Below are 20,775 nucleotides of genomic sequence, written 5' to 3'. Positions count from 1 at the left end.
GGGTTCAAGTGATCTCCCACCTCAGCCTCCTGAGTAGCTGGGATTACAGAAGCATCCCACCACACCTGGATAATTTTTGTATTTTTAGTAGAAATGGGGTTTCACCATGGTGGCCAGGCTGGTCTCGAACTCTTGACCTCAAGTGATCTGCCTGTCTCGGCCTCCCAAAGTGCTGGGATTACAGGTGTGAGCCACCAAGCCTGTCCCCATTATCTACATTTTTAAAGACCCAGATTCTCCAAGGACTTTACCTCAAGAAAGTGAGAATGCTGAATTATCTATGGCTTCCATTTTTTCATCACACAGAGCAAAGAATGCAGGGGACAGGAAGCTTGCGGTCTGAGAAGCTATTTAGAAGGAGCTGAGCTGATCCTGCCTGAACCAAACCGCTACTAGTCTGGTATGGAAAGATGACCCAACCAGCATTTCCAGATCCCCAGAGGGATATGCATCCATAGAAAACAGATAAACCATGCAGTTTTGCTACCTTCCATGCAATCTGAAGCTGTTTTCTCCCACTGGTGGTTCTGAATCCTGGGTGCACATTAGATTGCTTGGGGAGCTTTGAAAAGTACTGATGCCCAAGCCTTACCCCCAGGAGTCTCTGAAGTAATCGATCACCCTGGAGTGGAGCCCAAACACCAGTATGTTTGTAATGCCCAGTTATCCTAATGTGTGGCCAGGCTTGAAAACCACTGCCTTTGGGACTGAGTTTGTTTTGAGAGCAATTTGGTTTATACTTAGCTTTAGAAGGATGCTGAGGCGGCCAACCTGCTCCCTGTTCCTGTTGTCTGGGAATGCCCAACCCTCAGCCATGTGCTAAGATTGTAGAAACACAATTTAGCAAACTTAACCCATGGTATGAGAGAAAATTACTGTCATACCATGGGCATTAGATGTAGTGTTGTCTAAGGTGATAATCTATTCTTAAACTAAGAATAGATCTAAGACAGGATCTTAGTGCTAAGGTCTGTGACAGGAAAATGAGCCCGTGGACATCTACTTTTGGGAGAGGTGGGTGGTCTTATGAAAAAAACCATGGGCTTGGGGCATGTCACAGAGCTAAGCTATTACTAGTTGTGAAATCCTAATAATCTGTTCTAGCACTCAGGGTTTGGTTTTCTTTCTTCCTTTTTTAAAATGAGAATAGTAACTGCCTTCCATGGTTGTGGTGAGGATTTTAAAGGAAATATAAATGGGAATATGCATATGCAGTACCCATGTGCCATTGCACAGTACACCATGCCCAGAATGTTGTAGGTATTTGATATATAGCCATCTTTGTTACACAGCACAGGAAGACGAAAGATCATCACTGCTGCCTCATGATAGCGCCCTCCCTGGTGGATCTTCTTATTACAATATAGAAAAGTCACATAATTCCCCACATGATGGGTTTTATTACATGAAAGATCTCACCACACAATGAAGAGATTAACCTAATGAATTTATATGTCAATATTTGGCAGAGAATACACCACTTTGACTCACAAAAGACCAGTTATTTAAAATCTGCATTTGTGAATATATATATATATTTCCAGTCTGCTACCAGAGAAAGCCACTTTGCTGAAAATATGTGCCATTTTAAGCAAAGGAAAAATGGCTAGCCCACATTCTAAACTATTTAGGCAATGTAAAAATATGGTGGTTCATTCAGTCACTTTGGTTTTGTTTTTGTTTTTAAGACAGAGTCTTGCTCTGTTGCCCAGGCTGGAGTGCAGTGGCACAGTCTCGGCTCACTGCAGCCTCTCAGGTTTAAGTGATTCTCCTGCCTCAGACTCTGTAGTAGCTGGGATTGCAGGTGAGCAACATCACACCCAGATAATTTTTTTGTGTTTTTAGTAGTCACAGGGTTTCACCATGTTGGCTAGGCTGGTCTCGAACTCCTGACCATGGTGATCCACCCACCTCAGCCTCCAAAAGTACTGGGATTACAGGCATGAGCCATGCTGCCCAGCCCATTCAATCACTTTGAGTAATACCTAACCTCAAGTACAAAGAGTGCTGGAAATCCCAGTGGGAAGTATGCCTTAGATAACCAACCAAGATGGAAGGAGTTCCAGTCCCTGAATTTTAATCTTGAAATCATTAGAAAACTGTCAAGGACACTTCTCATTCTTAAGACATGTTGCATTTATTATGCTGAGTCATGGTAATTATTTGAGTCACTCATTGGAAGCCATTCCTGAGCCAGTGATTCCCTGGATTTTTTGGAGCTTCTTTGTGCTTTATTCCATAAATAACTCAATCCTGCCTATCAGCTTCCTGAGGATAGGGATGCAGTATATGCATCCCCAGAATTTAATCACAGTATTAACTGGTGGTGAGAAATATTTAATGAGTGAATAAACTACTCTACCTCACACTCAGTAACCTTCATAAATCTTCCATTTACTAAAGAATAAATGAATCATTTTGAATATACACAAGCTGGAAATGATGATTGGGATCTACAGATCTGAATATTTCTCTCTTTCTTCAGCAGTGTCTTGATATTTAGATTTTGCTTTTCATGTTTGCTTGAGAAGAATGTCAGCAAGATCCTTTCCTCTCAAGCTTTCAAGTTTGAGCCCTTTGTTTTACACAAATGCTAAAATCTTAGCTCATTTCTACTGGTCTCATGATAATATGGGGAGGCACTGAGACATAGCTTTTGAGCCTTCTTTCCCTGAACAAATAGGTGAAAGGGGAGGGGCAATTTAAATGAGGCTGGAAAAATCGGCTCTTTTTCAAATGATGGCTTCCTATCAAATGCCCTGTGACTTCATGATTTAATGCTAAGGATATAAAAATAGACTAAAAATGAACTCCCTCAAGGTGATGATCATCTTTAATCTTCTCATTTATAATGTGGTTATAAATTTTCTCATCATTAATGTGGTTCTTTGTTTTCATTTTGTTTGTCTTGGCATGATTCTAGTTGTTTCAATGGAGAATCATATTTTGGAGATAATGCAAGCTAAGTCTTTTGCTGTATTTTTCTCAACAACGTGTGCATTTTCCCACTTGTGCGTGAGAAGATTGGAAATGTAAGGCTATTCAGAAGCTCCTTTGTCCTTTGTTCACACTAACAGTGGCCAATTTCAGAAGAAGCCTATAAAGATACATTTCTTCAAGGTGATAGAGCTCCTGCATAACAAAGCTGGATCAAGTGGGATAGGCTTTGATCCAGTCCACAGTAAGTGATAACTGCCATCGTTCAATCAACTCAGGTAAAAGACAGTTGCAGAGAGAACACTTACCAGAGTCTTCACTTAAAAGATAGTACATGATCCCTCCCACACCCCAACAATGTGCTTGATATTGGTACATGGAGCTTGATCCCACTCCTAGGCAGAATACAAGTGCGAAAGAAAAGTGGTTACAGTGAGGACTATTTAGAATCAGTCTTTAACCATTGGCAATGACCTTCAGAGAAAAGAGCACAGGCCTGCCCCCTGCTAACTTTGGGTAAGCTATTCATCTCTTTGTGCCTCAGTTTCCTAATCTGTGAAATAGAAATAATAGTACCTCCCTTAGAGGGTTGTTGTGAGGATTCAATGACATAATACATGTTAAGGACCTAATGTTGTCCCTGATATTTGTAGATATGCAATACATGTTAAAATATCTGTGGTTGGGCTGGGCGCAGTGGCTCACGCCTGTAATCCCGGCACTTTGGGAGGCTGAGGCAGGCAGATCACGAGGTCAGCAGATCGAGACCATCCTGGCTAACACAGTGAAACCCCGTCTCTACCAAAAATACAAAAAATTAGCCGGGTGTGGTGGCAGGTGCCTGTAGTCTCAGCTACTTGGGAGGCTGAGGCAGGAGAATGGCGTGAACCTGGGAGGCGGAGCTTGCAGTGAGCCAAGATCGCACCACGGCCCTCCAGCCTGAGCGACAGAGGGAGACTCCATCTTAAAAAAAAAAAAATCTGTTGTTAAAAGCCTGTATTAGGGAGATCAGAAGTCATCATTTCTTGAAGTTAATTACTCAATAACTTACAATACATATAATATTTTGCTTTGGTAAAAGAATCATAAGCTTCCTAAAATGTCTTCAGACCTCAGAGCTGGTCCGGTCTCTTCTGAGGAATCCTCTGGATGAACATTTTATCTGTAGTCCCCTAAAACAGGACACACAACAATGTCATTGCAAGCCAGCTGGCATCTAAATACACAAACTCTTTCTACAGCAGGCAGTGGAGTTTAGAAGCAGAGCCACATCTACAGAGCCAACACTACCGTGCACACTGGAGGAGCAATCAGCTATTTGCATGGAGGAATGACTATGGTACCATACCTTTCCATTCAGTGATCACTTCAGGAAAGTAAGGTGATGGAGATGCCCTGGGGAATCTGCTAAGAAGTAAGTCACTGACTAGTCACTATCATTAGCAATCATGGCTGTTAGCGGTGCCGAAGCTCTGGACCACTCACTCCTCTGGTGAAAGCCAACATTTCCCCAGCTTCCATCATGGATGGCCCACCCACGAAGCTTGACTGGGTTCACAAATCCCCTTGGGGCAATAAATAAGGTCGTCTCTAGGAAAAAAAAAATGGCTGCAGGTGCAAGAGTCACTTTGCTATAGATGTGCAAGAAATCAAGGTGAGGTCCCCAGAGCAGTTTTCTGGTGCTGGAGCTCCAGGACATCCCCTTAGATAATTCCTGAAACCATACAAGCAGTTCTTTAATGAAGTGGTTGTTGGTGGTTTCTGGATTGAGACATGTTACTTGCAGAACTTCCTAAATACTCAGATCCCCATGTCCCAACACCCATCTCACCCAATAGGTTAGAAAGGGAAATCATTAAATTTATTGGACATGTCTATGAAATCATGTCTACATGAATAAAACTAAACAAAAGTGTTTTGCCAAACAGCCACAGATTTTCCACTTAAAAATTCTTTAATATGGCTGGGCATGTTGGCTCACACCTGTAATCCCAGCACTTTGGGAGGCCCAGGCGGGCAGATCACGAGGTCAGGAGATCGAGACCATCCTGACTAACACAGAGAAACCCCGTCTCTACAAAAAATTAGCCAGGTGTGGTGGTGGGTGCCTGTAGTCCCAGCTACTTGTGAGGCTGAGGCAGGGGAATGGCATGAACCCAGGAGGTGGAGCTTGCAGTGAGCCGAGATGGCACCACTGCACTCCAGCCTGGGTGACAGAGTGAGACTCTGTCTCAAAAAAAAAAAATCTTTAATATAAAATCATTTAAGCATACAGAAATGTATAAATAATGATATAACAAATACCCATACTCTCAATACAGTTTAATAAAATCTTAATAATTTTTGCATTTGCTTAAACATTTTATGAAAGAAATTAACACAGATAGAATTAAGTTACCCAGTAGATCCTCTCTATGATGCTTCCCCCTCTTCCCTCTGGAAAAGCCATCCTCCAGAATTTGGTATTTATTGCTGCGCCTTTATGTATGAAATTATTGCATGTGTATCCACAAAATATCTAATATTTCTGCATGTTTTGAAACAATATAAATTGTATTAAAAAGCATATATCTTGTTGCAACTTGCTTTACTTGCTCGACATTATGCTCAGCATTGTTTGTAATAGCAAAAAGTGGAAGACAACCATCAATAGGAGAATGATTATATGTCTTTGGAATATTTGCATTATGAAATGCTATACAACTGCTAAAGTGGATGAAGGTTTTCAAATAACTAGCTTTATATCTTGCATGGAATTTCTTTTGCTATGCATTAGCAAACCTAATGTATGGCAAAAGTTTTTTTAAGGCATCTCTTAAAAAGAAGATAGACCTGGATTTTTTCTTTCTTATCTAATCAAATAATCTCTATATTTTAAAAGCAAGTTGAAGCCACTTGCAATTATTGTTATTCCTGATATTTTTGGACTTATTTCTACTGTTTAATTTTGTTTTGTGTTTATCATTCTTTATTCTTTGCTTCTCTGTCTTCCTTTAGCCTTCTATTAAGTTGATACATTCTCTTTGTTTATTGTTGTTCATTTGTTGACTTAGGTGCCTGCTGATACGGTTTGGATCTGTGTCTCATCCCACATCTCATGTCCAGTTGTAAACTCCAATGTTGGAGGTGAGGCCTGGTGGGAGGTGATTTGATCATGGGGGTGGATTTCCCCCTTGGTACTGTTCTCATGATATTGAGTGATTCCTCATGAGATCTGGTCATTTAAAAGTGTGTGGCACCTCCCCTGTTTCCTGATGCTCTGCCAATATGAAGTACTGGCTCCCCCTTCACCTTCTGCCATGACTGTAAGTTTCCCGAGGCCTCCCCAGAAGAAGCCACTATGCTTCCTGTACAGCCTGAAGAACTGTGGGCCAATTAAAGCTCTTTTCTTTATAAATTACTCAGTCTCAGATAGTTATTTATAGCAATGCAAGAACAGACTAATACACTTCGCTTAGTCAGCTTGCGCTGCTATAACAAAGTACTGTGACTGAGTGGGTTACAAACAACAGAAATTTATTTCTTGCAATTCTAGAGGCTGGAAGCCCAAGATTAGGTTTCCAGCACAGTTGGCTTCTAGGGAGGGCCCTCTTCCTCTTCCAGGTTGCAGACTGCTGACTTCTTGTTATGCCCTCATATGGTAAAAACAGAGCAAGCTAGCTCTCTGGGGTCTCTTTCATAAGGTCACTAATCCCATTTGTGAGGGCTCCATCCTCGTGACCATTACCTCCCAAAGGCTCCACCTCCAAACTTCATCACATTGTGTAGGGATTCAGTCAGGATGGTGGGAAAAATTGTAAAATAAACCTTCTTAAAAGGCCAGAAGGTTTTAGCAAAAGCCTCAGGATAGAGTTATGGCTGAAGGCAGCCTAATCCTCTTTGAGCTATAGCAAGAGTAATTAAAATTGGAATGTAGAGGAGTCTATCTAAATAGCTTGTTAAATCATGTGGTCCTAAGACTAACCTTTGCCATTAGCAAGTGCATGATTGCTTTCTACTTGGGGGGTTGGCAATGGTAATTACCTTCTAGTGGTGTTTACTTGAGACTTTTGTCATTTAATATGTGCTGAATAAATGCTAAGAAGGCCAGTGAGTTGAGCCAGGCTGCGGTTGCCACTGTTTACAGCACTCTCCTTGGGGTCTGTAAGCAGCCTAGACTCTCAGCTGGACTGACGAGCATAATATCTGTGTCAGTGTACGTTATTCATCTGTTGTTGGATCAAGGTCTGCGGGACGGACCCCTGCAACATTGGGGATTGGATTTTAACATATGAATTTGGTGGGAACACAAATATTCAGTGAATAACAATGCTATTATGTTTCCATTATTTTACTGATGATCCTTTGTGTTAAAAAGTTACAAAAATTACATAGTTCTGACCAAAGACAAGATAGATCTTAGCACTCCTTAGGTCCATATTGAAATATCCCGCCTTCCATCTATAGCTTCTCTTTCCTATTTTAACACAAAAGTCGGATGTTATTTTATGGTCACTAGTCACTCAAATTTACCAACATGTTTTATTTACTGATGTGCTCACCCCTAATTCCTGTGTCTCATACATTCCTTGTGGGTTCACTTTTCTTCTTGTTGACATACTTCCCTTAACACTTTTTTTTTTTTGAATGGAGTCTTGATCTGTGGCCCAGGCTGGAATACAATGGTACAATCTCAGCTCACTGCAACCTCTGCCTCCCAGGTTCAAGCAATTCTTGTGCCTCAACCTCCTGAGTAGCTGGGACTACAGTCATGTGCCACCATGCCTGGCTGATTTTTGTATTTTTAGTAGACATGGGGTTTTGTCACGTTGGCCAGGCTGGTCTTGAACTCCTGACCTCAGGTGATCTGCCCACCTCAGCCTCCCAAAGTGCTGAGATTACAGGTGTGAGCCATCGTGCCTGGCCTTGACACTTTTTTTAATGAAAGTCTGTCTGTGGGTGGTAAATTATCATTGTATACCTGAAAATGTTTTAATGTGCCTTCACTCATAAGCAATAATTTAGCTATTTTAACTATTACATATTGCTCTATTTTCCCTTAGCATACGGAAGATATTTTCTTCATTGTCTTCTGGCTTCTACTGTTACCAATGCAAATTTTGCCATCAGTTGATTACTTGCAACTTCCCTGCACATAATCAGCTTCTCATAGCATTTAAGGTTTCCTCACCCTTGATGTAGCTTTAGGCAATGTCATTCAATGTCTTTAGGTATGAATTTCTTTTTGTTTAGTTATGGCACTGGAGATGTACTTTCCATCTAAGAATTTGAGTCTTTCTTTACTTCTGGGAAATTATTACCTCTTTGTTGAAATACTGCTTTCCCACCACTTTCTCCACACCCTACTAAAATTTCTGAGAGAAGTAGTTTACAGCAATTTGTCTATCTTCCATGCTTTTAAATTTTTTATTGAGCTATAATTCATAAACCATAAATTTTGCCCATTTGAGGTATACATTTCGAGGGTTTTTACTATATTCATAATGTTTCACAATCATCACCACTGTTTAATTCCAGAATATTTTCATCACCCCTAAAAAGAACCTCATATCCATGAGAAGTCACTCTCCACTCTCTTTTCTCCCCAGCCCGTGACAACCACTAACGTACTTTCTGTCTCTGTGGATTAGCCCATTCTGCATATTTTATGTAAATGGAATAATACAATATGTGACCTTTTGTGTCTGGCTTCTTCTACTTAGCAAAACGTTCTCTACATTCATCCATGTTGTAAAATGTATCAGTACTTCATGTATGTCACTCTATGATTAACTTTTTGAAAAACAGCCAAACTGTATTCTAAAGTGGCTGCACCATTTTACATTCCCACCAGCAACATATGAGGGTGCTAATTTCACCACACCTTCACCATCACTTGTTATTTCGTTTGTTTTTTTTATTATTATTATTATAGCATCCTAGTGCATGTGAAGTGGTATATCACTGTGGTTTTGATTTGTATTACCTTAATGATTAATAATGTTGAATATCTTTTTCACATGTCATTTGTGTATCTTCTTTGGAGAAATGTTTGTTGAAATCCTTTACTACTTTTTAATTGGGTTGTCTTTTTATTGTTGAGTTGTAAGAATTCTTTACATATTCTGGATACAAGAGCCTCATCAGATATGTGATTTGCAAATATTTTCTCTCTGTGGATTGTCTTTCCACTTTCCTGATAGTGGTTTCCAAAGCACAAAAGTTTTTGATTTTAATGAAGTCCAATTACCTAATTTTTTCTTGGTTGTTTGCACATTGTTATATCTAAGAAACCACTGCCAAATCCAAGGTCATGAAGATTTACCTCTATGTTTTCTTCTAAGAATTTTTTTTTTTTGAGACGGAGTCCTGTTCTGTTGCCTGGGCTGGAGTGCAGTGGCATGATCTTGGCTCACTGCAACCTCTGCCTCCTTGGTTCAAGTGTTTCTCCTGCCTCAGCCTCCCGAGTAGCTGGGATTACAGGCACCCATCACCATGCTCAGCTAATTTTTGTATTTTAGTAGAGATGGGGTTTCACTATGTAGGTCAAGTTGGTCTTGAACTCCTGACCTCAAATGATCCACCCGCCTAGGCCTCCAAAAGTGCGTGAGCCACCGAGCCCAGCCGTTTCCTTCTAAGAATTTTATGGTTCACGATCCTTCATTTTTTGATATGGTTCCCTCTCTATGCTATATTTGGTGTGAAGTCCTCAGGACTATCCTCCAACATTAATTATCTTTTCCACTGTGTTCTACCTTGAATTTATACTATCAACTGATAATTTTTCATTTTTTAAAATTGCAATGACTATATGTTTGCTTCCTTTTTTAAAATTTCAGATTTTGAATCACTTCTTTTACATATCTCTGCTCTTCTTGGTTTTTGTACAATTTTTCTTTATTGTTTTTAGGATAATTTTTCCTCCATTTGGCTCTCTGAGTATCCTAAATACATTTTAAAGTGTTTGACAGCCTGCACCAAAAATTAACTCCTTCTGGAATAAATTCATGTTCCAGTTGCCGATTTCTGTGGTACACTCTGCTGCTGGCACCAATTCTTCCTCCTGTACCTGCGCCCCTTGCTTTCTAACCTGCACTGCTCCTCCCCCTGGCAAGCCACACTTCCCTGCTTCTTGACTTTGCCTTTGGCCAGACCATTTTTCACAGCAGCTGTGTCATTTTATGTTCCTAGAAGCAATATACCAGGGTTCACATTTCTCCACACTCACTAATACCTGCTATTTTCTGTTTGTGTTTTATAGTAGCCATCCTAATGGGTGTGAAGTGGCATCTCATTGTGGCTTTGATCTGCATTTTCCTAATGACTAGCATCTTTCTATGTGCTTATGGGCCCATTTGTAGATCTTCTCTGGAGAAATGTCTATTCCAGTCCTTTGGCCATTTTTGAATTGGGTTTTACTTTTGTTGTTGTTGTTGCTGCTGCTGCTGTTGAGCTATTAACCCCTTATCAAATATATAATTTGAAAATATTTTCTCATATTCTGTGAGTTGCCTTTTCACTGTATTCATGTGTCTTTTGATGTATAAAAAGTTTTTAATTTTAATGAAGTCCAATTTACCCACTGGTTCTTTTTTTGCCTGTGACATTTTGGCTAATATCAAGTAGAAGATATTTGGGTTTTGGGTTCTTTCTCTCTCTCTTGCCTGTCTAGAGTTTTGTAGTTACTTCCACCTCATCCCTTAAACTTCCACTTCAGAGCCTTATAATGGCACTTTAAGACTAATGCTCTATAATCATATTGAGATATTGCAGATCCAATTCCAAAGCTAGCTCGGTCTGGCAGAAAAGCTGTCCCAATGTCCTTCCATCTCTCCAGGCCAACAGCTTCCTGTTAATATTATTAAGCTGTAGCTTGGAGGAAACAGGTTGACAGCAGTTGTTTTAGCTTGTCCACCCCATGCCCTGTATTCAGGTTATAGCCCTAGCTCTGATTCCCAGTGTCCCCTGGAGCACTTTTAGTCCCTTTTGCTCCACAGGATTCAAGCTCCTTCCTGCCACTCCTTACTCAGGACATGGATCACAGCTGTCCCAGGGCTTCTGTAGTTCTCTTTTTTTTCTGGTTCCCAGAGTTGTTTGTCTCTGGCACCAGCTTTTTTAAAAGATGTATTTTTTATTATAATTTTACCTACCTTTGCGTGTGTTTGAGCAGAGGAGTGTTTGTCAAAAAATGAACTTACTCGACCATCTTGACCGGAATTCACAGCAAATGTTTTCATCTCCTAATGATTGAACTGGATCAGCCTGCAGCAGATTGATTTGACTGCACTGGATCTAATCGTGTAGGTGGTGTTGAAGAAATATAAAACCCTACAATTCCAACTAAATCCATTCCCTGGCTGTAAAATCAACGTTTTTTAAAAGCTTCTAGCTATTGGTGGTCGTTCAGAAGAGTCATCTCTTCTACAGCTATGAGATGGTAAGGTGGAGCTGTGAGCAGCAGCCAGCATGCATGGGGAGGGGCCCCCACGGCACACAAGCCAGAGTGAGGCATCTGTGATGTTCCTGCGGCAGGAAGGGAAGTAGAGAGCTGGGTATTGCAATGAGGTGGTGAGCACATCTGCTAGTGAAAGCATGATTCCAGCTCCTTCTGTACACCCCTCAGGATGCGTAGCACTGCTGCCCTGCAGCTTCTGTCCTGCAGTGTCAATCTGTACACTGTGTAGTAGCAGTTACACAGGTTAATTATGTCTGGTATTTTGAGAACTACCCACTTCCACCTCTGACCATCTCTCAAGTCCTGTAGGGCAGAGGAGTGTGTTTTACCACCCTGTAGGCTTTGGAGATGCTCAGAATGCAGAGCCTAAGACGCTCCTTTTGGGACCACTTTGGATGGCTAAAGACAAGGTAGCTGTGATTCTGAGTCAGAGGCCTTGGGAACCCAGTGGCCATCCCTGGGTCCCCAGCAGAGCAAGTGGGTCCCAAGATAGCTCTGCATATTCTTGGAGGTGACAAGGATGCCCTCAGAAGTCCCACCTGATCTAGCAAGGCTGTGACCTTGTCAGGAGCAAACACCATCACTTCACACTGGAGTTGCTTGGTTTAAAGCTGATGTCCTCCCGATACTCTGTAGTCCCAAAAGCATAATAACCTCAAGCAGAGATGAGATGCGAGGGGCTTCCAGAGACTAAAGAACAAGATCTACTCACTACTCAAAAGCAAGTAAGTAGAGTTGAAACAAATCCAAACTTTAAGATGAGACTTTTTTTCTGAGGATGGTTCCCTTCTGCGTAGTTGTAAACTAAGTGGGAGGCGGCTCACTCACGCACCACGTACCCAGCTTAGAAACATTAATGCATACCCAGTAAGTGGCTGTCACCTTGGCAGCACTGGGGGCAGAAAGGAATAAGACAGTCCTCATCATGGAAAAAGCCACCTATCAATGGACAACGGGACTTAGAAGCAAAAAATTGTAGTGCACTGTTAATTCCACCTAGATAATTTTGACAGGACTACAAAGAGAAATTAGCCAAGGGCAGAAGAGAATAAGGAGCATCCCAGGCAGTCACAGAGGCAAGAAAAGTTCAAGGGTTATTCAGCACATGCGGAGTCCACTTGTTTGACTTGGGTGAGGGAGCTACAGAAATTGAAGTTACAAAAGCAGGCAGACATAAGTCATATTTCATCTAAAATGCCACTAATTGTAAAATGAACTGTTATTTCATGTACAACCAAGAAAAAAAATGTTGCTAATTGAATTTTCACACACCATTGATTGTAAAACATCCCAACTTAAAATGGGTTAAAATGCAAGGCAATGTGCCTCTCAGAATGGATGAAATATGGTAATTCTCCAAAGAAGAAATGTAAAGGTGAATTAACACTAAAAAAACTTTTTTTAATAGAAAGATACATTCAAACCAAATGTAGATATCATTTTTTCTTATCAAATCAGTAAAGTATTGAAAATAATGTTTAACTTTAGCAAGGGAATCGTGAAATGGACAAATTCATGCTAAAACCATACACTAATACCATCTTTCTGGAAATCACTTTGGTAATAATGTGTCAGGAACCTGAATATGTATGCATTCTTTGAGCCAGTAATCTTACCTAGAGGAATCTATGGTAAATCCATACTTACAGACTCAGAAGATTTATGTACAAGAATGTAAGGTTACTTATAAAAATGCATGTTAGGGGGGTGGAGCCAAGATGGCCGAATTGGAACAGCTCCAGTCTCCAGCTCCCAGCCCCAGCGACACAGAAGATGGGTGATTTCTGCATTTCTGCTTGAGGTACTGGTTTCACCTCACTAGGGAGTGCCTAACAGTGGGTGCAGGACAGTCGGTGAAGCGCACTGTGTGCGAGACGAAGCAGGGCGAGGCATTGCCTCACTCGGGAAGCGCAAGGGGTCAGGGAGTTCCCTTTCCTAGTCAAAGAAAGGGGAAACAGACGGCACCTGGAATATCGGGTCAGTCCCATCCTAATACTGCGCTTTTCCAACGGGCCTGGAAAACGGCACACTAGGAGATTGTGTCCCGCACCTGGCTCGGAGGGTCCTATGCCCACGGAGTCTCGCTGATTGCTAGCACAGCAGTCTGAGATCAAGCTGCAAGGTGGCAGCGAGGCTGGGGGAGGGGCGCCTGCCATTGCCCAGGCTTGCTTAGGTAAACAAAGCAGCCAGGAAGCTCGAACTGGGTGGAGCCCACCACAGCTCAAGGAGGCCTGCCTGCCTCTGTAGGCTCCACTTCTGGGGGCAGGGCACAGACAAACAAAAACTCAGCAAGAACCTCCACAGACTTAAATGTCCCTGTCTGACTGACAGCTTTGAAGAGAGTAGTGGTTCTCCCAGCACGCAGCTGGAGATCTGAGAACGGACAGACTGCCTCCAAAAGTGGGTCCCTCGCCCCTGAGCAGCCTAACTGGGAGGCACCCTCCCAAGTAGGGACAGACTGACACCTCATTCAACCGGGTACTCCTCTGAGACAAAACTTTCAGAGGAACTATCAGACAGCTGAATTTGTGGTCTCACGAAAATCCGCTGTTCTGCAGCCACCGCTGCTGACACCCAGCCAAACAGGGTCTGGAGTGGACCTCTAGTAAACTCTAACAGACCTGCAGCTGAGGGTCCTGTCTGGTAGAAGGAAAACTAACAAACAGAAAGGACATCCACACCAAAAACCCATCTGTACATCACCATCATCAAAGACAAAAAGTAGATAAAACCACAAAGATGGGGAAAAAACAGAGCAAAAAAACTGGAAACTCCAAAAAACAGAGCACCTCTCCTCCTCCAAAGGAACGCAGTTCCTCACCAGCAACGGAACAAAGCTGGATGGAGGATGACTTTGATGAGTTGAGAGAAGAAGGCTTCAGACGATCAAACTACTCTGAGCTACGAGAGGAAATTCAAAACAATAGCAAAGAAGTTAAAAACTTTGAAAAAATATTAGAAGAATGGATAACTAGAATAACCAATGGAGAGAAGGGCTTAAAGGAGCTGATGGAGCTGAAAGCCAAGTTTCAAGAACTACGCGAAGATTGCAGAAGCCTCAGTAGCAGATGCGATCAACTGGAAGAAAGGGTATCGCTGATGGAAGATGAAATGAATGAAATGAAGAGAGAAGGGAAGTTTAGAGAAAAAAGAATAAAAAGAAATGAACAAAGCCTCCAAGAAATTTGGGACTATGTGAAAAGACCAAACCTACGTCTGATTGGTGTACCTGAAAATGATGGGGAGAATGGAACCAAGTTGGAAAACACTCTGCAAGATATTATCCAGGAGAACTTCCCCAATCTAGCAAGGCAGGCCAGCATTCAGATTCAGGAAATACAGAGAACGCCACAGAGATACTCCTTGAGAAGAGCAACTCCAAGACACATAATTGTCAGATTCACCAAAGTTGAAATGAAGGAAAAAATGTTAAGGGCAGCCAGAGTGAAAGGTCGGGTTACCCACAAACGGAAGCCCATCAGAATAACAGCTGATCTCTCAGCAGAAACTCTACAAGCCAGAAGAGAGTGGGGGCCGATATTCAACATTCTTAAAGAAAAGAATTTTCAACCCAGAATTTCCTATCCTGCCAAACTAAACTTCATAAGTGAAGGAGAAATAAAATACTTTACAGACAAGCAAACGCTGAGTGATTTTGTCACCACCAGGCCTGCCCTAAAAGAGCTCCTGAAGGAAGCACTAAACATGGAAAGGAACAACCGGTACCAGCCACTGCAAAAACATGCCAAATTGTAAAGACCATCGAGGCTAGGAAGAAACTATAGCAACTAACGAGCAAAATAACCAACTAACATCATAATGACAGGATCAGATTCACACATAACAATATTAACGTTAAATGTAAATGGGCTAAATGCTCCAATCAAAAGACACAGACTGGCAAACTGGATAAGGAGTCAGGACCCATCAGTGTGCTGTATTCAGGAAACCCATCTCACGTGCAGAGACACACATAGACTCAAAATAAAGGGATGGAGGAAGATCTATCAAGCAACTGGAAAACAAAAAAAGGCAGGGGTTGGAATCCTAGTCTCTGATAAAATAGACTTTAAACCAACAAAGATCAAAAGAGACAAAGAAGGCCATTACATAATGGTAAAGGGATCAATTCAACAAGAAGAGCTAACTATCCTAAATATATATGTACCCAACACAGGAGCACCCAGATTCATAAAGCAAGTCCTCAGTGACCTACAAAGGGACTTAAACTCCCACACAATAATAATGGGAGATTTTAACACCCCACTGTCAACATTAGACAGATCAACAAGACAGAAAGTTAACAAGGATATCCAGGAATTGAACTCAGCTCTACATAAAGTGGACCTAATAGACATCTACAGAACTCTCCACCCCAAGTCAACAGAATATACATTTTTTTCAGCACCACACCACACCTATTCCAAAATTGACCACATAGTTGGAAGTAAAGCTCTCCTCAGCAAATGTAAAAGAACAGAAATTATAACAAACTGTCTCTCAGACCACAGTGCAATCAAACTAGAACTCAGGATTAAGAAACTCACTCAAAACCACTCAACTACATGGAAACTGAACAACCTGCTCCTGAATGACTATTGGGTACATAATGAAATGAAGGCAGAAATAAAGATGTTCTTTGAAACCAACGAGAACAAAGACACAACATACCAGAATCTCTGGGACACATTCAAAGCAGTGTGTAGAGGGAAATTTATAGCACTAAATGCCCACAAGAGAAAGCAGGAAAGATCCAAAATTGACACCCTAACATCACAATTAAAAGAACTAGAAAAGCAAGAGCAAACACATTCAAAAGCTAGCAGAAGGCTAGAAATAACTAAAATCAGAGCAGAACTGAAGGAAATAGAGACACAAAAAACCCTTCAAAAATTAATGAATCCAGGAGCTGGTTTTTTTGAAAAGATCAACAAAATTGATGGACCACTAGCAAGACTAATAAAGAAGAAAAGAGAGAAGAATCAAATAGATGCAATAAAAAACGAAAAAGGGGATATCACCACCGATCCCACAGAAATACAATCTACCATCAGAGAATACTACAAACACCTCTATGCAAATAAACTAGAAAATCTAGAAGAAATGGATAAATTCCTCTACAAATACACCCTCCCAAGACTAAACCAGGGAGAAGTTGAATCTCTGAATAGACCAATAACAGGTTCTGAAATTGTGGCAATAATCAATAGCTTACCAACCAAAAAGAGTCCAGGACCTGAGGGATTCACAGCTGAATTCTACCAGAGGTACAAGGAGGAACTGGTACCATTCCTTCTGAAACTATTCCAATCGATAGAAAAAGAGGGAATCCTCCCTAACACATCTTACGAAGCCAGCATTGTCCTGATACCAAAACCTGGCAGAGACATAACCAAAAAAGAGAATTTCAGACCAATATCCTTGATGAACATTGATGCAAAAATCCTCAATAAAATACTGGCAAACCGAATCCAGCAGCACATCCAAAAGCTTATCCACCATGATCAAGTGGGCTTCATCCCTGGGATGCAAGGCTGGTTCACCATACGCAAATCAATAAATGTAATCCAGCATATAAACAGAACCAAAGACAAAAACCACATGATTATCTCAATAGATGCAGAAAAGGCCTTTGACAAAATTCAACAACGCTTCATGCTAAAAACTCTTAATAAATTAGGTATTGATGGGACGTATCTCAAAATAATAAGAGCTATCTACGACAAACCCACAGCCAATATCATACTGAATGGGCAAAAACTGGAAGCATTCCCTCTGAAAACTGGCACAAGAAAGGGATGCCCTCTCTCACTGCTCCTATTCAACATAGTGCTGGTAGTTCTGGCCAGAGCAATCAGACAGGAGAAGGAAATAAAGGGTATTCAATTAGGAAAACAGGAGGTCAAATTGTCCCTGTTTGCAGATGACATGATTGTATATCTAGAAAACCCCATTGTCTCAGCCCAAAATCTCCTTAAGCTGATTATCAACTTCAGCAAAGTCTCAGGATACAAAATTAATGTACAAAAATCACAAGCATTCTTGTACACCAATCACAGACAAACAGAGAGCCAAATCATGAGTGAACTCCCATTCACAATTGCTTCAAAGAGAATAAAATACCTAGGAATCCAACTTACAAGGGATGTGAAGGACCTCTTCAAGGAGAACTACAACCACTGCTCAGTGAAATAAAAGAGGATACAAACAAATGGAAGAACATTCCATGCTCATGGGTAGGAAGAATCAATATCGTGAAAATGGCCATACTGCCCAAGGTAATTTATAGATTCAATGCCATTCCCATCAAGCTACCAATGACTTTCTTCACAGAATTGGAAAAAACTACTTTAAAGTTCATATGGAACCAAAAAAGAGCCTGCATCGCCGTCAATCCTAAGCAAAAAGAACAAAGCTGGAGGCATCATGCTACCTGACTTTAAACTATACTACAAGGCTACAGTAACCAAAACAGCATGGTACTGGTACCACAACAGAGACATAGATCAATGGAACAGAACAGAGCCCTCAGAAATGATGCCGCATATCTACAACTATCTGATCTTTGACAAACCTGACAAAAACAAGAAATGGGGAAAGGATTCCCTATTTAATAAATGGTGCTGGGAAAACTGGCTAGCCATATGTAGAAAGCTGAAACTGGATCCCTTCCTTACACCTTATACAAAAATTAATTCAAGATGGATTAAAGACTTAAATGTTAGACCTAAAACCATTAAAATCCTACAAGAAAACCTAGGCAATACCATTCAGGACATAGGCGTGGGCAAGGACTTCATGTCTAAAACACCAAAAGCAATGGCAACAAAAGCCAAAATCAACAAATGGGATCTCATTAAACTAAAGAGCTTCTGCACAGCAAAAGAAACTATCATCAGAGTGAACAGGCAACCTACAGAATGGGAGAAAATTTTTGCAACCTACTCATCTGACAAAGGGCTAATATCCAGAATCTACAATGAACTCAAACAAATTTACAAGAAAAAAACAAACAACCCCATCAAAAAGTGGGCAGAGGACATGAACAGACACTTGTCAAAAGAAGACATTTATGCAGCCAAAAAACACATGAAGAAATGCTCATCATCACTGGCCATCAGAGAAATGCAAATCAAAACCACAGTGAGATACCATCTCACACCAGTTAGAATGGCCATCATTAAAAAGTCAGGAAACAACAGGTGCTGGAGAGGATGTGGAGAAATAGGAACACTTTTACACTGTTGGTGGGACTGTAAACTAGTTCAACCATTGTGGAAGTCAGTGTGGCGATTCCTCAGGGATCTCGAACTAGAAATACCATTTGACCCAGCCATCCCATTACTGGGTATATACCCAAAGGACTATAAATCATGCTGCTATAAATACACATGCACACGTATGTTTATTGCGGCACTATTCACAATAGCAAAGAGGTGGAACCAACCCAAATGTCCAACAATGATAGACTGGATTAAGAAAATGTGGCACATATACACCATGGAATACTATGCAGCCATAAAAAATGATGAGTTCGTGTCCTTTGTAGGGACATGGATGAAACTGGAAAACATCATTCTCAGTAAACTATCGCAAGGACAAAAAACCAAACACCGCATGTTCTCACTCATAGGTGGGAATTGAACAATGAGAACTCATGGACACAGGAAGGGGAACATCACACTCCGGGGACTGTTGTGGGGTGGGGGGATGGGGGAGGGACAGCATTAGGAGATACACCTAATGCTAAATGACGAGTTAATGGGTGCAGGAAATCAACATGGCACATGGATACATATGTAACAAACCTGCACATTGTGCACATGTACCCTAAAACCCTAAAGTATAATAAAAAAAAAAATGCATGTTATATAAATGCTAAATTATCAATAGATATATAAATAAACTGTGGCATAGTCATAGAAATGTTAGTCAATTATTGAAATATTTGTTAAAGTATTTAATAACATGAAGAAAATCTCATAATCTAGTGGCAAGTTTTAAAAGGAAGGAAACAAAACTCTATGTAAAGTATTCATCTAATTCAAATCTAGAGAAAAAGTATTTAATAAAGACTGGAAGGAGAGGTAATCGGTTAACTCTGAGTGGTAGCATTACTGGCGACATTTTTCCTTCTTACGTTTATTATCTTTTAAATTTTCTTCAATGACGGTATTTATCTTTTATAACCTTTCCTTACCCCAAACAGATGTGCTTTTCCAAATTCTGCTTGTTAAGATTAAATAAAAATTAAATTGTAGTTGAGAATGTAAGCACATGCATGGAGACAGAATGATCAATAAGTGCCCCTTATATTAAACAATAATTACACTTAATCCTCATGAATACTTATGATTTGCCAGTACATGTGAGATTGGGTTGAACAGAGGTCATACATGCCTTCCATATTTCTCAATAGTAGAGATTATTATGAGCATTATGTCAATACTGGGCTAAATTTACAAGCATTATTTCTAATTGTTATCTTCTCCCAAACAGATGAGAAAACAGACGTTCCAAGAAGCTGAAAAAGCACATGTGAGGGCACACAATTTAAACACAGAAAAGCTGGGATTTAAACCTGGGTCTCGATCTCACCACAGACTCACACTATTTCCCTTGCACAGTCTGCCTCCATAGGCAGATCCTTCCATAGCATGTCCAGATGAACATCAAAGAGGACAAAAATTCTATTCTTTGCGTAGGTGAGTGGGGGAGATTGTGAACCAACTATAGAAATATGTATGTCCATTCCTAGAGGGACCTCACAAATGTGGGTGACAGAGACAAAGCTCTCTGATAATGTGAGTAGACTGGATAACTGTGGGGCCATGTTCTCAGTTTATCAACTCAATTCCTGAGAAACCAGGCCTTTCCATTGTCTATGGTCACTAAGATAATGGTGCAATGTTGTTTACCCACCTGGCAACGTAAGGCGACACGTGGAGCTGGTGCTTGGGGCTGGTGAGCCGTGAGAATGCCGTTTTGTGCCTGTGAAGAGGAAAAAGAGGATAAGGAAAAGTAGGATTGTGGAAAGACCTGTTGGACAAGTAAATGTTCATCTGAAATATTATCAAGTTCGGGTCTGAAAACAACGTTTGGAAGCAGGTTAGGTGAGGTTGCAGGGTGGTGCATATTCTGTGGTCCAGAAAAGCTGGGAGCATCGCCTTTGCCTTTGTGTGTGTGACAGTACTCAGTTCCTCTGGCTGGAAGGTTGATATGTTGGGACCAATGTGCCACTGAGCAATGCTACATTTTAAGATCACAGGGGAAGCTATCTAAATAGGAAGTTGCTTGGGCATCACCCCCACAGTACAAGGGTGGAGGCCCAGCACTGATGTTTTTAAAGCCCCTCATTCTAATGTGCATCCAGGATGGAACAGGATGGAGGACTATCTGAAGAA

At 41.0% G+C, this 20,775-nt stretch overlaps 1 protein-coding gene across 6 annotated transcripts in view; it reads right to left on the bottom strand.

Moving 5' to 3' along the window:
• Positions 1-20,775, bottom strand: part of PDE1C (phosphodiesterase 1C) — a 692,034-nt gene that overhangs the window by 11,881 nt on the left and 659,378 nt on the right. For 4 of the 6 annotated variants that reach the window (XM_055293496.2, XM_063609689.1, XM_055293499.2 and 1 more), the window contains one exon: positions 20,294-20,362. In XM_055293496.2, coding sequence (XP_055149471.1) covers positions 20,294-20,362 — 69 coding nt within the window. Of the gene's footprint in view, positions 1-3,110; positions 4,110-20,293; positions 20,363-20,775 lie in introns of those variants that run through there. The other 2 variants (XM_063609693.1, XM_063609692.1) reach the window with 1 other exon arrangement.

Source organism: Symphalangus syndactylus, chromosome 9 (genome assembly GCF_028878055.3).
Source record: "Symphalangus syndactylus isolate Jambi chromosome 9, NHGRI_mSymSyn1-v2.1_pri, whole genome shotgun sequence".
Classification (NCBI taxonomy): domain Eukaryota; kingdom Metazoa; phylum Chordata; class Mammalia; order Primates; family Hylobatidae; genus Symphalangus; species Symphalangus syndactylus.
This window is presented reverse-complemented; position numbering and strand designations above follow the sequence as displayed.